The sequence below is a fragment of the Ovis canadensis genome, chromosome 1 (assembly GCF_042477335.2).
Source record: "Ovis canadensis isolate MfBH-ARS-UI-01 breed Bighorn chromosome 1, ARS-UI_OviCan_v2, whole genome shotgun sequence".
In the NCBI taxonomy this organism is placed as follows: domain Eukaryota; kingdom Metazoa; phylum Chordata; class Mammalia; order Artiodactyla; family Bovidae; genus Ovis; species Ovis canadensis.
In genome coordinates this window covers 249,748,785-249,767,074 of record NC_091245.1, presented here as the reverse complement: position 1 = coordinate 249,767,074, position 18,290 = coordinate 249,748,785, and the positions used below count along the sequence as shown (strand labels likewise).

General features: G+C 36.4%; 1 protein-coding gene across 3 annotated transcripts in view; it reads right to left on the bottom strand.

The window, feature by feature from the left end:
• The window catches only part of XRN1 (5'-3' exoribonuclease 1), a 116,167-nt gene that overhangs the window by 10,178 nt on the left and 87,699 nt on the right, over positions 1 to 18,290 (bottom strand). For all 3 annotated transcript variants that reach the window (XM_069563442.1, XM_069563458.1, XM_069563450.1), the window contains exons 33-40: positions 15,076 to 15,178; positions 8,246 to 8,307; positions 6,756 to 6,866; positions 6,481 to 6,603; positions 5,897 to 6,056; positions 4,362 to 4,540; positions 2,623 to 2,736; positions 2,427 to 2,529 (exon numbers count right to left, since the gene is read on the bottom strand). In XM_069563442.1, coding sequence (XP_069419543.1) covers positions 2,427 to 2,529; positions 2,623 to 2,736; positions 4,362 to 4,540; positions 5,897 to 6,056; positions 6,481 to 6,603; positions 6,756 to 6,866; positions 8,246 to 8,307; positions 15,076 to 15,178 — 955 coding nt within the window. The remainder of the gene's footprint in view (positions 1 to 2,426; positions 2,530 to 2,622; positions 2,737 to 4,361; positions 4,541 to 5,896; positions 6,057 to 6,480; positions 6,604 to 6,755; positions 6,867 to 8,245; positions 8,308 to 15,075; positions 15,179 to 18,290) is intronic.

Here is an 18,290-nt window from a genome sequence, read left to right as displayed (position 1 = left end):
AGGCCTTCTCAGACAACTGCTTTGCCTTTTTGCATATCTTTTTTTTCGGGATGGTCTTTATCACTGCCTCTTGTACAATGTCATGAACCTCTGTCCATAGTTCTTCAGCACTCTGTCTATCAGATCTAATCCCTTGAATCTATTTGTCACTTCCACTGTATAATCATAAGGGATTTGATTTAGGTCATACCTGAAAGGTCTAGAGGTTTTCCCTACTTTCTTCAATTTAAGTCTGAATTTGGCAATAAGGAGTTCATGATCTGAGCCACAGTCAGCTCCCAGTCTTGTTTTTGCTGACCGTATAGAGCTTTTCCATCTTTGGCTGCAAAGAATATAATCAATCTGATTTTGGTATTGACCATTTGGTGATGTCCATGTGTAGAGTATTCTCTTGTGTTGTTGGAAGAGGGTGTTTGCTAGGACCAGTGTGTTCTCTTGGCAAAACTCTGTTAGCCTTTGCCCTGCTTCATTTTATACAACATGGCCAAACTTGCCTATTACTCTAGGTACTTCCTGACTTCCTACTTTTGCGTTCCAGTCCCCTATAATGAAAAGGACATCTTTTTTGGGTGTTAGTTCTAAAAGGTCTTGTAGGTCTTCATAGAGCCATTCAACTTCAGCTTCTTCAGCATTAACTGGTCAGGGCTTAGACTTAGATTACTGTGGAGATCATTCTGTCATTTTAGAGGCTGCATCCAAGTACTGCATTTCGGACTCTGTTGTTGACTATGATGGCTGCTCTATTTCTTCTAAGGGATTCTTGCCCACAGTAGTAGATATAATGGTCATCTGAGTTAAATTCACCTATTCCAGTCCATTTTAGTTCGCTGATTCCTAAAATATCAATGCTCACTCTTGCCATCTCCTGTTTGACCACTTCCAATTTGCCTTGATTCATGGACCTAACCTTCCAGGTTCCTAAGCAACATTGCTCTTAACAGCATTGGACTTTACTTCCATACCAGTCACATCCACAACTGAGTATTGTTTTTGCTTTGTTTATTGTTTCTCTTTATTACTGGTATTCTAAATTCCAAGGCAATCTGTGTCTCTTTTCACTTAGTGCTAAGCATTTGGTGGCCCTTTCAGTTTACAGATGCATGTCCCTTGGTCAGAAGAAACTATTTCCTTGATAACTTTCCTCCTTCCCAGGATCTCTGGTCTCTTTTTCTGGAACTCCAATTAGATAGGTGCTGGATCTACAGACAGTTCCTCTAAATCTTTCTTACTTTTTATTTTCCTCCTTTTATGTTGATCTTTTCCCTGAGAGTTCTGTGGCTTTGTTTTACCTATTGAATTTAAAAAATTTGGGTCAACAATTTTTGTTCCTAATTTTTTTTTTTGGTTGCAATACTGTTTCATTTCATAAGAATGCTAACCAAAGTTGTCTCTGAAGTTCTCTTCTTTGCAACACTATCTCCAGATCCCTTTCATTTATCTTTGTTTAGGCTCTTATAGAGATTTTCCTAAAATGTTCAGTGGTTTCTCACAGTCTATTATTTCTTCATATTTAAAGAGCAAGACATTAAAACTATGATTAGAAGCAGTGTCTGTGTTGGGAGGGTGTAGGGCTAGATGACTTGAGATCCTCAGCTTCTCTCTAGGATGACTGAATAGTGAGCCAGCCTTTTGGTTGGAACATCCTCCAAAAGTTGGTGGGTCTTTTGCTTGGAATTCAATGAATTTCTCAAAAAACCATCCTCCGACTTCCTATCTGGGCTAAGACTTGTTACATCTGGGAATAGGATGGGAAAAGGAACTTTATGTAACCTCAGTTTCCAGCCTAGTATCTCATTCTCTATTCTGTACCTGGTGTCTCATATGTATGGAACCTTCTGGAGACCATACCTCCAGGCTTTTGCCTGTAGTTAACTGCTTGACTGTGTGGGGGAAGGCTCTGGGGAGGGGTTCTATCACTCTTGCTACAGATGTTGAACTGACCCCCTCTTTTCAGGCCGTGCCTCTGATAGCTTCTGACACTTTCAAGTTCTGAATCTCTTGGGAACTGTGAGAGACAATCTGCTCATCTATTGGTTTGTATCCTCTTTTATTCACTCTTCAGTCTGAGCATAACCCTACTCTGTTGCATTGGTTTTTATTTCTCTTCTTTTCCCATCACAAACTGTTTTCAAATTCTAATGTGCTGATATTTCTTCTCTCATCTCTTTGTCTTTAAAGGTTCACTCTTAAAATAGTTTATTATTCAGTTTAATGGAGTCTGGGCAAAGAGAAGAGACAACCAGTTTAATACTCCCTGCATTTCTAGATGAATCTGCAGGCTCTGGTTTCAGGCTTACCCCTTACAACTCCTTACATTACTGAGATATTTAGATCATTTTTTGGTTTCCTCGAAGTGATGCTTCTTAAAAGAACTTTCTAAAAACAATAATTAAATGGTAAATATTTAGACAAGAAAGATACCTTACCAGTAGGCTGGGGAAAAACTGGAGGAATGGTTCCAGGTGGTACAGCTGGAGGATAACTTGGAAACACTGGTGGAGGCAAAGGGAAATTCACTCCTAAGGAGCCCTATGGAAGTATTTAAAGTTATAAAACAATGCATCAAAAACATCTAGAGGGATTACTTAAAGATTTAGTAAAGAATTCATGGACAGTTCTCACCAATTGTTGTATAGCAAAAAGTGCAGCTTTTTCCTTGGCTTCATTTTCAGAATGGCACTGTGGCCCATGTACCAGTAAACCATTAGATAATTTTACCTGGCAAACTGTCATTGTCTAAAAAAAGAGAACAGGAATGTTTATGAAGTTATCTGTCCAGGAAATTGACCTTCTTCTAGAAAGCTTAAACAAGTAGAATAATTTCATCTAACATTCTGTAAAAAAAAATTTCAAGAATTCAAAGAAGGACTATAGTTTTCAGTTATGATGCAAAAACTTTAAAACTGTTGCCTTATCTTTCAGTGTTTACAAAGTTAAAATGATCTCTAAGCTAGTTGAAGGGTCAGGAATCTAATCGTAAATGAAAGTCAGCTAAACTTTCTTCTTTACATCTAAGATCAGGAAACTAGGTTTCCTACTTGTTTTTGTATGTAAGATTTTATTGGAGCACAGCCAAGTCCACTCTTTTATGTTTGCCTATACCTACTATAACTGCAGAGGAAAGCAGTTGTGACAGAGCCCATATGGCCCACAAAGCCTGAAATATTTACTGTCTGGCTGTTTATAGAAAAAATTTGCTGACCCCTGCTTTCCACCATCCTTTAAATAGTAGACATTTTGCTAACATGAATTAACTGCCAAAATCGTAAAACTCCAAAGTTCTAACTGATTTTATATTTACATTTGAATGACAATTCTTTACTGCATACTTTTTTCCTTTGATAAAAAAGATTTTTAAGAAAACTGCTTTTTCAGAAAGTAGTCATATTTATGTAGTAGTATTACTAAGTATAGAATTATTAATACTATGTTAGTATCATTATGCTAACTTAGTATTACTACCATTATTATTAATGGTTGTTTTAGGTAAGAATATGTCAAGAGTTTGGACAAAGGATGAAACAGATTTCCTGCAGTGGTTCTACAGGTATGGTATGGGGACCTCAGAGGTCCCTGAGACCCTTTCCAGAGCTTCAAACTATTTTTATAATAATACGAAAATGTTATTTGCTCTTTTCACTCTTTCTCATAAGTATAGAGAGAACCAAACGTTCATTAATATAATTTCAAACTCTACAATTGCACTAACTTTAAATAAAATACCATGTTTTAATGTTGTTATAAAAAATATATGATATGAAAAGGCTATTAAAATTTTCTTCCTTTTTTCCAACTATTCGTGTGAGGTCAGATTTTCTTCATGTGTTTCAACCAAAACCATGTATTACAAGAGATGGATAGTAAGAAGCAGATATGAGAATCTAGCTTCTTCTATTAATCTAGAAGATGGAAAACACTTGCAAAAATGTAGGGCAATGACATTCTTCTCACTAAATTTTTTCAAAAAGTCATTTTTAATTAACAATTTAAATTTTTTCATTTTTAATTTGGTAAATATGGATATAATACAAGTAAACAAAAGTTCTTTGGGGTTCTCAAAAAAAAAGATGGGTAGTTTCTGAGGCCAAACAGTTTGCAGCTGGTGTACAGCTGCACTGTACACCAAGACTCCTAGCCCTATAATCATTTTGAAGAATCCTGCGAGGCGACCTGCTGCCCAAGTTCCTGTCAGTGGTTATGCATAAATGGAAAAGCCAGAGGGAGAAGTATTCATCTATGCTTCTCATAAAATAAAAAATAACAGCTCCACTATATTATTTCCAGCCAAAGATTTTTAGTTGATTTGTTTAACATCAGTGATCAATGACTTATGCAAACAGAAGAACAGTAGTACACCATACCTGTGGTGTTCTCAGAAAGGAGAAATCTGGTTGTGGCATTCCAACAAGGGAACAAATTCGAGAAAGTTCAGTTACTGGCGTGGACACAGGAGGAATCTGGCCGGCAGGCCAGCACACACTGTCCATAGACTGAACATTATGGTACTCACTAGCACTGTGAGGCTTGTTCATATAAGATGCTACAAAAAAAGAGAAAGATCACTGAGTAGAGTTCCTTGTGTTAAAATTCTTAAGTTTTGAGGCTTCAGCTTTGGTTTTCTCAAAATCCACCTTACTTTCTGAGCCACATGGATCAACATTTTTGCTCTAAAATAGTGCTTCTTGAATGTTTTTTCTGAAATCAAACATTCCACGTGCCTTTATATAGAATATGATTTTAAAAATTCTGGAAGATCACATTCTTTATAATCAAGAAACTCACCAACAGAACAAAAGCACACCCTAGTGGAGAATGAATCTAAACCTCTAACTATTATAGATTAAAAAATAAGTGGCTTGCCCAAAGTCATACCTTAGTTCTGTTACATGGACTGGGTTCTGAGCTCTTCATTCTAAGGTATATAATGCTTTTTACTATACTGAAATATAGTAAAAGTTACTTGTTTTTGACAGTGGGATCATACTTAGCTGATACTGTTTTAAAATTTTATTTTGCTCTCTTTCAAGAATACATCTGTCACTATGATATATATTGTTTCCTGAGAGTTATTGGAATTTTAATTATTTATCCTGATACTCAGTAGATAAATGAAGCTAGGCTCTGATATTGTTCCAGATTTTCATCCTTAATAAATTCAAATTGGCTTATTTCAAAATGTTTTTTACCTGAGAAACTTTTGTCCCCACCTACCATTATTCCTGGTGGACTTTTGAAGATAATTACAGAGACAAATATTAAGTATAGTGGACACAGAAGTAGGGGCAATGATCGACATCTAGCGAAGTCCAGCTGTGTGCCCCATGTTATGCTGTAGGCTTCACAGATTTATGGTAAGTGCCACTTTCCGATGTGTGCCTCCATTAATTATTTTTAATTGATTTTCCAGCTTCTTTTTTATGTGAGTCAAGTTATTTTAACATAATACTAATACCAATTATTGGCACCTAGGATGTGTTAGACACAGTGCTAACTGTTTTATTTATGTCATATAATTATTGCAACAGACATCTGCAATGTTATTTCATAGATAAAAGAAAAGTCAAATAATATATTTAAATTACATAATAATTTTTAAATTATTGAGAAAAAGCTAAAATGTAAAAACTTTTCTAGGTTTGGAATCTACAGAATGAGTGTTATAGTATAATTTAAGTAGTTACAAGAAGATAGTTAGAGATCTACTGGTTACAGTTATTTAATACATTGTTATGTAATGACATAAGCATAAGAAAACATACTCTTATTACCCTTCATTATACTTAAAAAAATAAAAGTAGTTTTATCTTTAAAAAGTACAAGATTAAAAAACCAAATGAACTGAATTTTTGAAGTTGCCTATTAGCTTAATTTCTTATTAAGTACTTAGCTTACTTACTCAATTTCTTATTTTGTTTAGGTTGTGAGGAAGATCCATATTCATCTCTTCTACTAGAGGAAACAGTGACTTCATTACCAAACTGTTTCATTTCATTCTTATGGTCCATACTGTCAGAGCTGTCAATTTTTAGAATTTCTTTAAGCATCCGAGTTCCCTTCTGCTTTGAAAATGATTGGTGTGGAGATAGTAGGGGTAGAGAGAAAAGTTAAACATAGAGTTACAAAGCTTACTGATCCTCCTTTTAATAAGTTCTATTGTTAAAAATTAAGACAATAACTACATTCAGATAAAGAATAAGGAAAATCAATAGAGTTGAAAAAAAAAATCCACATTTCCTGGCAAGGAAATAATAATTATCATTCCTGCTTAATTTCTGACCAAACACTCTGGGAACAATGTTTGAAAACCAAGGGAGCTATGGTGGCTAAATTGCCCAGGACAGCCTGGTTTTCCTCACAGGATGACAATAATATGCATCACATCAGTCTATGTAAGAGAAGGTGTCTTAGCTGTTGCACAGGGTACGTATGGCCAACAATAATGAAATTACCATATTGTACAAACTCCTACAAAATACGAACCATAGCAAATGACTGTGGTGACAAATGTTCTTCACTTGGAGGCTCTTCATGATGAGATGACTGTATTTCATTTTCTTTGGAGATATTCAAGGATGCTAAGAAGTTCTCAATTCCAGGATTAGGCTAAAAGAATAAATATTTTATGACTGAAGTTTTAAAAGTACAAGGATCTGAAAATCACTAAGAGTTTTATGTACAAAAACAATCATTTAATTTTCACTCACTCATCTTTCCAAGTGTTAAAGTGTGGGAAGATAAACTGAATGGTCTTTTACCTTATCAACAGCACTTGGATAACCAGTCACAACCTTTTGATTTTCTGAGACTTCTGAACTTTCATTTCTCTTCAGTAGCTTAATATTACATTTGGCAGGTCCTCCAAATGCCTATAAAAGAGTAATATAGGTTTTGGTGCAAATAAAATAATAGTTACTACTTAACAGTATTCTAAATAAATCACTGCAAACTTTTTGGAGTGTTATTTTTTCTTTTATATCATAAGAAAAAAGGGGGGCCCATAAACTTGATGAGGGGGAAAAATTACATCTTAACCTTCATTAATTTCTAAATAAGATTTATCATTCCCTTCAATTATGAATGTATGCAATAAACTATTAATATAATGGTGGTGATTCTAATGGCATTTCAATATAATTGGTTTTCTTTCAAATCTTATATATTTTATTTTAGCATTAATACTATTATTCTCAGAAAGAGTCCATACACTTCACCAAAGAGGCCCACAGCACTATAGAGTTTATGAACTCCTTTTCTAGAAGAAAGGAAATTATAGCATAAGAATTTCAGAAGGAGAGGGCTTTGAAAGTCATGTAATTCAACCCTTTATTGGTATCTGAAAATTAATGGGTTCCATTATTGAGAACCTGTTATGTGCCAAGATATCTGCTAAGATATCTTTTATAAATATATTATAGCTTATAAGAGATCTAACTTTTTATAAAACTTTGTTATAAAACATAATATGCATATAAAATGCACACATGCGAATTATACATGTATATTTTTAGATTTAAACTTTTTTTATTATAAAATGTATATAGACTCTTTATCAGTCAGCAGAAACTCTTAAAACATGAATGATCGCAGTTTCTCTTATTAACCTAACTCCACAGAATTAACTGTTAACTTTTCCATGTTGGTCTATATACTTTCATTGACTTTCACTATATACAAACGTGCATGCATGGTTAGTCGCTCAGTCATGTCCAACTCTTTGTGATCCCATGGACAGCAGCCGTTATTTCCAAATAGTTTATACATAAAATGTACACACACTCATATAAATAGGCATGTTTGTATGTATTTGTATAGGGCTTTCCTGGTAGCTTAGCTGGTAAAGAATTCCCATAGAGAGAGGAGCCTGGAGGGCTACAGTTCATAGGGTAGCAAAGAGTTGGACAAGAGTGAGGGACTAAGCATTAGCACCAGACTATATATAATGAATGAGAGGGACAACTGATATATTTTAGTCTCCATTTTAAAGATGAAATTGAGGTGTGAGACGTGCAGTGACTTGCTCAAGGCCACTGAACCATTAAACAGCAGAACCAGAATGTATCTCTAATTCCAAGTCTTGGACTCTAGTTGTGCAGCCTCCCATCCAAGGGACTGACAGGCTCAGCAACCCTCTTGCCACATACATTATGAATCTGGTCGAAAGGGCTGCAAATTTAAGGCAGATGCCCCAGAGCCACCAATTCCAATAAAAAGTGGGCTACTAGAAATTTGATTTTAAGAAGCTTACCTGCCTATTTGACATTTTTTGTGACCGACTCTCAGTTTTAGGACTCTTACACTCTTCTTTAACTAGACACAAGAAAATAGAAATTCTGTTAAATGAAATTTGTTGCATACCTATTAAATTTACCAAATATTTACCACAGCAAGGCACTGTGCTAAAGAATTCACTGAATTCCACGGAGGGAGACAAAGGCCCTGCTTTTGAGGAACTTGTAATCTAGATGAGGGGGAGAAAAGATACAGGCAACAACAAAGGAAAAAGAAAGGTGGCATTTAATTGAGTCTTGCAGAACAGCAAGTTTCCAAAGGGCAGAATAGCGGGCTAAGTATTCCCACAAAGAAAATAATAAGAGAAAAGACAAATAATAGGAATAGCAGAAAGCAAAGAATATTTGTGGCACTCTAAATAGACAAGTTCTGCTGGAGGCTAAGAAGTATAATGCAGCTTAGTTGAACTAGAGGAGCAGGCTGTAGCCATAAGCTGCCAAGGACTGAAGACTATGGAATTACACCGGAGGTAATGGGCATAATCACAGAAAAGTTTTGATCAGGTAGGAATCTGATCAGAATTGTGCTTTAAAAAAATTAAAAGATAGCAGTGGCTTATTATATACAAGGAGTTAGAGACCAATGAGGAAGCTATGTTAGTATTCTTGTTAAGGGGAAATTAGGAGAACAGAAAGAAAATGAAAAAGGATAGATGAGAAGAGGAAGGAGGGAAGGGAAAAATGAAGGAGGAAAGAAAAGAAGGAAGAAAGAAAAAATGAGGAAGAAAGAGAGGGACACAAGAGGAAAGAGAGGATGAGGAAAGAAGTAGAAGGAAGGGATGGAAGGGAGGGAGGGGATGGAATGAGAGAAAAGGGAAGGAAGGCACAAAGATGGGAAGGGAAGGGAAGATGGAGAACAGAGAGGGTAAAAGAAGAGAAGAAGGCAAGGAAGAATTCTTGCAAAAAAGGAGGAAAATTAAAAGTAATATGACATGATTCAACATTAAACCTTTGTTGAGACACACAAGAAAACTAATTGGAATTCCACATAATGTAAATGGCTTACAAACTTTTATACAAAGAATAACTTGAAGAAAAATCACAAACATTTTAATTAACTATAAAATCTTAAAGCTTTAATTATCAGATTTATGGGGACATGAATCTATATTTCACTTAAAATGTAAAAGAAACAAAAATAACATCTAGATATTGGTGCAAAACAAAAACAAAAATCTGAACCAAAGTTATAAACAAGAAAAGTTTTTCCAAAATAGTTTTTAGAAAGACGTTTTATAAAGACTATTCTTAAAGTATAGGAAATATATAAATACATAAAATACCATGTGCATATAAAATATAATCAATTAGACTCAGAACTCAGCACTTGGTATTTCCTCTGCTGGAAAGCTCTTCAGCAAGCTGATTCCATTTCCCTTTCATTTGGGTCTCTACTCAAATGTGTCCTTGGAGAGGTATTACTTGACTGCCTTATTTAAAACAGCATCTGCATCACTCAATCTTCTTACTCTGCTTTATTTTTCATTATAGATTTATCATTACTACAGATTATGGAGTTTACTCTTTGCCTATTATTAGTCTCAACCTTAGAATATAAAGTCCATTAGGTCAGAAAACTTGTGTGACTTATCCCCAGCACCTAAAACAATACCTTGCACATAATACAGCTGAATAAACAAATAAATGAATAACAAAAGTCATATTTTGAACATGAAGAGCAATTTGATACAGTTTGGGAATACTGTGATCAAGAGAAGAGAAAAAGTAACTGTAAGATGAAGATTCTCATCTGCGTATCTGTATTCCCTACTGTGCCTAAAACACAGTGGACTACTGAAACAGATGAAGAGTCAAAATATATAAAATACGTTAGAGAATATTAACAACAAAATACTTGCACATATTCTTAACAAAAATCTGTAATATAATTTGAATTTATCTATTTATTTTTAATTTTTTGGCCATGCCTTGCAGCATGTAAGATCTTAGGTTCCCCAACCAAAGACTATACTTGTGCCCCTGCAGAGGAACCATGACATCTTAACCACTGGACTGCCAGGGAAGTCCCTGGAGTAATGTAATAGGCAAGTGTTTATATACACAAAAAGGTAACTGGATTACTCTAAATAAAATTTATCTCAAAATGTGGTTAGTAAGGTGACATCAGCAAAAATACTGAAGGACCTCTACAAATTCTTTCCTCCATAAAAGCAACAAGAAAACGAATATAAATTACCAGAATCCTAATTTTCAGAATGATGGAAATTAATCAAAGACTTGCAACAATCTGGGATGTATTTCTTCAAGAAAAAGGACTGAATCTTAGTAAAAACAGTGAGTTTTGTGACATTTTAACTTGCCCTGCCCAGTTCCATCCCTTACTCTCCAGTTCCACAAAGTCTTGAAAAAAAAAAAAACCAGGTAGTATTTTTTGGTGAAAATCCATAGCCTGGCTGCTACTTGAGATTAGAATGAGGCTGGAGCTCTTTCAAAGTGTTATTCTAACATTCTATGAGCCCAGTATTACCATGATACCAAAATTAAAGACATCACAAGAAAATTACAAGTGTCCTTAATAATACAGATGCAAAGATCCTCAACAAAATACCAGTGAATAGAATCTTGTAGTGTATAAGGAGGATGATACACCAAGATCTAGTGGGATTTATCCCAGGTATGCAAGGTTGGTTCAAAATATGAAAAACAATCAATGAAAAAACACACGTCGAATGCATAAAAGACAGAATCCATGTGATCATCTCAAAAGTCAAAGAAATAGCATGTGACAAAAACTAATATCCCTCCTAGGTTAAAAAAAAATCAACAATCTAGGAATACAAAGAAACTTCTTCACCTAATGAAGGGCAGCTACCAAAACCTCACAGTTAACATTATATTTAATGATGAAAGACTGAAAGCTTACCCTCAAGATCAAGACAAGGATGTGTACCCTCACCACTTCTATTTAACTGGTGGTTTTAGCCACAACAATTAGGCAAGAAAAATAAACAGAAGGCACCCAGACTGTATAGGAAGAAGTAAAACTACATTTGCAAAAGCCACAAAAAAATAGGGCTAATAAATAAGTTCAACAAGGTGGAGGAATACAAGATCAATATACAAAAGTCAGTTTTATTTCTATAAATGGTAATGAACAATATGCTCCCCAAATTAAGGAAACAGCTCCACTGACAACTGTAATAGAATAAAATACTTATTAATAAATTTAACAAAAAATTCAAGACTTATACGCTGAATACTATAAGACATCATTGAAAGAAATAGAAAGACTTATTGAAGATGACAATACTACCCAAAGTGGTCTATAGATTCAGTATAATCCCTATAAAAATTCCAGCTGCCATATTTGCAGAAACAGACAAGCTGATTCTAAAATTTAAATGGAAATGGAAGAGATCAGAACTTGACAAATAATCTTGAAAAACAAAGTTGGAGGATTCAAATTTCCTAATTTCAAAACTGGTAACAAAACTATGGTAATGAAGATGATGTGTTGCACACAAAAAGATGGAATATAGATCAGTGAAATGCAATTAGAGACTAGAAATAAACCTATGCATCTATGGTCAACTGATTTCTGACAAGGGTGCCAAGACAATTCAATGCAGTGCAAAGAAAATTCAATGAGCGAAGAACAGTCTTTTAATAAACAGTCCTGGGACAACTAGGTGTCTATATGCAAAAGAGTGAATATGGACTCATACCATATACGTACTTATTCAAAAATGGAAAAAAGACCTAATGTTACAGCTAAAACTGTAATGTTCTTAGAAGAAAACACAGGTGTAAATTTTTGTGACCTTTCTTAGATGATACCTAAAGCACAAGCAACTAAAGAAAAATCAGAAATAGATAAATTGGATTTGGTCAAAATTTAAAACTTTTGTGCTTCAAGGACACTGTATGAAAATTGAAAGACAACCACAGAATGATAGCACATATCTGCGAATCAGATATCTGAACAGCATATAGTATATAGAACATAAGAAGTACTTCATAGGATATGGAATATTAAAAGTACTCTTACAACTCAAGAATGAAAAGATAACCTAATTTTTAAAATTTTATTTCCAAGCAATGTATTTTTAACTTGGATGCAAACAAACAAACAAAAAAAGAGAGAGAATCCCCTGGGGACCAAAACTGTAAATCAAGGTAGGATTAGCTCATTTGTCCCTCTGGGCAGTGTTCCTGACCCAGTTTGATTTAAACTTTGGCTCTTTCACTTTGCAGGTGAAGAACGGAAGGCTCATAAGGGGCGTGGCATTTCACATGGACATGACTTCTTAGGGGCGCGGCTTCCTAAGAGAGGTGACCTGAAGCTTTGAACTCAACTGCCACAGTATGTGAAAGTGCAAGGTCACGGTTCTTATGTTCTCATACTAGTCCTCCCATTACTGTTATTACTACTATTGCTGCTGCTGCTGCTGTCATTAATAAAAGCACTGAGTCTTCCTGATGGAACCCAGAACCCAATGGCTGTTCCGAGGAGTCAGTAAGGACAGCTCAGCTGATTCAGTCTTTTCTGGGTACAAACACTCTTAAGCTTGACCACTGTCCACTGAGGACGATGCTGTTGTTTCATCTTCCAGAAGAGAAGCCTGAGGCCCAGCATGGAGAAGCCCGGGCTTAGCCAGGATTTTTGAAAACCCAGGGGTACAAGGAGAGGGCAGGCTGCATCCCAATACACTCCTGCTCCTACCAGAATTCAGGGTGGAATGGTCACAGGTCACCAAGGCTTGGCCACTGACACAGCTACTCCCTTGCCGGGCCTGCCACTGCTGGGGGCTGGGTACCAGGAGGAGCGGGGTACATGCTGGCACACTTTCCCAGCTGGGTGTGTGCCTGACTGGGGTGCACGCTCCTTTCAGGGTACCCACAATTGCCTCCAGCCTACACCTTCCGGCCTGAGAGACACATAAGCCGTTACCCCCAAATCTTCCTCCCAGACCCTGACAACCAAAAATCCACTCTTTATCTCTGTGGATTTTCTTGTTCTGGACGTTTCATAGAAATGGAATCACACATTCTACGGCCTTCTGTGTCTGGCTTTTCTCACCTGCATTGTATCTGGGGGCTCATCTGCTTTGCAGGGTGTGTTACTGCCATAGCTTGAATTTGTACTGCCTGCACTGTGTCCCTGGGACCCCAGCAGCATAGCAACTTCCCAAAGCCTAGGATCTGGAGAGGCACCCCACCACACTCCTGGCATGGAGTGTGGTGTTGCACATACACCCTGGGCCCAGTGGCTACTCGCACACTTGGCCCTCTAACCTCTGCCCAGAACCCTTTGTCCTTCCCTTTCTGCAAGCTAACACTCACACACCCTCTTGGCCTCATCTTACCTGCCTCCTCCTCAGGGAAGACCTCCACACAGGCATGGACCCCTGAAAGCTTGTCTCTTGGCTCCGTCCACTTTCCCTACCTCGCCCCTATCTTGTAGGGTTTGGAAAGACACTTCATCCTGCCACCCTCTGTGCCTTATCTGTCTCCTGGGTTAGGCTGCAGATTCAAGTGGGCTGGGTGTGTGTATTAGTCACTCGGTCATGTCCGACTCTATGTGATCCCATGGACTATAGCCTGCCAGGCTTCTCTGTCCATGGAATTCTCCAGGCAAGAATACTGGAGTGGGTTGCCATTTCCCCCTCCAGTGAAGAGAATCTAATTTTAAAATGAGCAAAGGATTTGAACGTTTCTCTAAAGAAGATAAACAGCCAATAAGCACATGAAAACATCTTCAGCACTATTAGTTATTAATGAATTAGAAATGAAAACCACAAGGAGACTCCACTTTGCATTTACTAGGATGACTATAACAAAAAAGTTGGATAACAACACTCCATAACAAGTGTTGTGGAAGATGTGAAGAAATTGGACCGTCATATATTGCTGGTGAGAATGTAAAATGGTATAGCCATTTTGGAATACAGTATGGTAGTTCCACAAAAAGTTAGGCATAGAGTTAACTCAGTAAATAAAAGACTCAGTTATTCCTTTACTTCATATATACTCATGAGACCTGTAACCATATGTTCACAAAAAAGTGAAGTCACTCAGTCGTGTCCAACTCTGCGACCCCACGGACTGTAGCCTACCAGGCTCCTCCAACCATGGGATTTTCCAGGCAAGAGTACTGGAGTGGGTTGCCATTTCCTTCTCCAGAGGATCTTCCAGACCCAGGGATCGAACCTGGGTCTCCTGCATTGTAGGCAGATGCTTTACCATCTGTGCCACCAGGGTTTTCACACAAAAACTTGTACATAAATATCCACAGTAGCATTATATAACACAAAAGTGCAAATGACCCAAATATCCATCAGTGGGAGGATGGATAAACAAAACTTTGTATTCATATAATAGAAAATTGTTCAGTCCTAAAAAGGAATGAAGTACTGATATATGCTACAACATGGATGAATCTTGAAAAGATTATGCCGAGTGAGTGGAGTCGGTCTCCAAGATCACATATTTTATGTTTCTATTTACAGGAAATGTCCAGAACAGGTCAATCCACAGAGGCAGAAGTAAGTTAGCAGTCGCCAGGGATAGGGGAATGACTAATAGTAAGTACAGACTAATGAGTATGACTACTCATAAGCATGATATTTCTTTTTGGGGTGATGAAAATGTTCTAAATTTAGATACTAGCATTGGTTGTACAACTTTGTGAAAATGCTAAAAAACACTGATTGAACTATAAAAGAAGGAATTCTATGATTATGAATTATAACAATAAAGCTATTAATTTATAAAAATGAAAGGAAGCACTTAGCACCATATGTATATTTTCTAACTCATAACTTACATTTTCTGTGAGGCTCATGTTTTCTCTGCTTAACGCTGTTGTCATTAAAGCCAGTTTTATGATGTTGAGTTACTTGACTTATTTCTTGAGGTAGAACTGCACCCTGAAAGTTAAAATTCTTATAAATGATTTAAATAAACTCTTAATATTAAAACCACTTCTCTTCTTCAATGCTTCATACTTTATTATTTTTTTGTAAAAATTATAGACTTCACTAGAAAAAGATTTAAGGAATTTAGAAAAGTAAAGAGAATTTAAGAAAACCATTCAAATTCTGCCACCCTTGATATAACTATTATTAACATTATGATCATCACTCCAGACGCTTCTCTATGCACTAGACAGTAAGGTACATAGAAAACATCACTTAACAAAAATGCTTTCAACAGAAGGAATCAAGTTTAATTTTGTCTGAAGTTAATACAGAAACTAAAGATTAAATTTTAGTTGAATATTTCTTCACAACAGAAATATCAGCCTCTAAAGATCTTTCTAAATTTGCTTCAAAGTAACCCTACCTCTAGAGTATGTGAGATGGGAAATGAGTAGGTATTAAGAAGAGAGAACTGGACATGTTCAAGGTAAAGGATGAATACTATTCTCTTGACTTCATTACTTTAAATATTTCCATTAATGAATTTTAAAAATTTATTATTCCTGCCCCTATGTTATAAAAGTTGAGGATATTAGTCCTTCCACATCACTTCCTCCAGCACCTGATCTTTATTAATTAATATTTATGTTGTCAAGGTATCCAAGTGCTGGAAGACTACTACCAGATAGCAAGACTGATTGTAAAGCTACTGTAACTCAGACAGCACCTGAATGGACAAAATTAGCAAAATGACATATGAGTAAGCTTAATATAAAGATCATATCTGATCTTTTTGCTTTCTGATAGGGAGAAGAGGCATGAAGGCAAAAAAAGACAGATAACTTGCCATAGCTGAAGTGGGAGGCAGAAGCAGAGTAGAGGGTGGAGATGTTCAATATAAATTAATCTTTCTATAATGATTAATTTTGCTTCTGGTGGACCCTATTTATTTTCTTCTGAGCACAGATGAATAAACACTGGGTATGAGCAAAGGAATCTCATGTTCTAGTTGGCAGTTGACATGCTCCAAAACAGTCGTGATATGCACCAAAGTGTGAAGGAACGCCTAGTGAACTCACATGCACAGGAACATCTAGGGTTCTTTGGTCTTTAAGACTAAAGAAAAGGGCCAAGAGATCTCCATTTGCACAGCACAATGGCTGGTGGGGATTTGGGCTAAAGCAGTTCATTTCAGGGGATTCTGATGCTAAACAGGGAATCAAAACATCAGGAGCAATAGGTTGGTATGAACAAATATTGTGTGTCTATTATGTGCCAGGCGTAATAAGATGTACTTTGCATCCATTAACTTAACATCATTGTAATAATGCTACAATCATAAAAATGCTATGGTGTATTCAGATTCCATGTTACAGATGACAGAACTGAGGCTCAAAATGATAATGGTTACAGGACTAAACAACAGGAGAGCTGACATCTGAGCCCTAACTCTAAAACCCATGTTCACAGTACGATTTCAGAGAAAAAGTGCCATAACTTTAATAAGAAAGAAAATATTCCACTTTTAAGTATAGTTTTTTGAATTATTCTGTTTGATGTCTACATGTCTATTTATGTTAGTTGTATTATTATATTCTGCCAATAAAGACTTGAATGTTTCTTAAAAGACTTTTAAAAAAAGCAGTTTTATCAACAGGTTCACAATAATACCGAGAGGAAGGTGACAAAGATTCCCCTATTGCCCCCACCCCTACCTCCTTATATGCATAGCCTTCCCCATTATTATCATCTCCCACTGGAGTAGTACATTTGTGACAACTGATGAACCTACACTGACACATAACTGCTACTTAAAGTCCATATTTTACATTGGTTCCACTCTCGTTGTTATATATTCTGTGGGTTTGGACAAATGTGTAATGACCTATATCTACCATTATATAGAATATATTCATTGCTCCAAAAATCTGTGCTCCACCTATTATCTCTCCCTTTCCCAATAATCCTGGCGACCACTGATATTTTTACTGTCTCTATGGTTTTGCCTTTCCCAGAAGCTTGAATGCCTTAAAAAAAATCATGTTGAGCTCTCTAGAATTTGCTTATTAGATGAATACCAGACTGCTTATTAATGCTTCATGGATATAAGGGTTGTATGTGGTAGCTCATAATTCTTAGAATATATAGGAGAAAAAACATGGGAGTGTTCAGCTGATATGAATAATGAAATAGCACCTTAATAACAGGAGATGCATACAGAAGATTCTATGGAAATACAAAATATCAAGTGTTGAGTTCCATCTAAAGGAAATTGGTGGTAATATGCCAGCAGACCTTTTGGCAGTGAGAGGAAAGAGAAGGAAGGAACAATGCAAACATATAACCTGAAATGGAAATTATCTGTTTATGGGAGAGGGAAAGTAAGGAGATCAATTTGATTGGACAAATAGTTGGACATACTTTATATAAGAACTGTGCAGGGTTGGATTATAGAAGACCTAGATATTAGTTTGAGTTGAGGCTGAACTCCAGTACGTTTAAACAGGGAGCCCTATACATTCTAGAATATTTGAATAACACTGTTTTAGGGTTTGAAAAGACCAGAGTTCCTCTAAGTCCAATGCCTTAATTTTATACCTGAGGCCAAAGAAGCCCAGGGAAATTAGATTTGTGCAATTTGAGGCACAAAACCTGATTTCCTAATTCTGAGGCTAATATCAGATTTATCTTCACTATACTGCCTCAGGGTATAAAGTGAGTTCAAAACCAGGAGTCTTGGACTTCCCTACAGGCATAGTGGATAGGAACCTGCCTGTCAACATAGAGGTCACGGGCTCAATCCCTGGTCTGGGGAAGATTTCACGCGCTGTGGAGCAACTGAGCCCATGTGCCACAACTACTGAGCCTGAGAAGCCACAGCAATGAGAAGCCCACACCCCACAACTAGAGAATAGCCCCCGTTCACTACAACTAGAGAGCGCCCATGCAAAAGGACGAAGACCCAACACAGCCAAAAAATAAATAAAGTTATTAAAAAAAACCCCAGGAGTTCTTATTAATTAGATACTTGGCTCAATTATGTCATGGGGCCAACACACGTGAAAAGATCTTTAGGAAAGATTATGTAGGTAGTACTAGGTAAGAAGGGCTAGAAAGACAA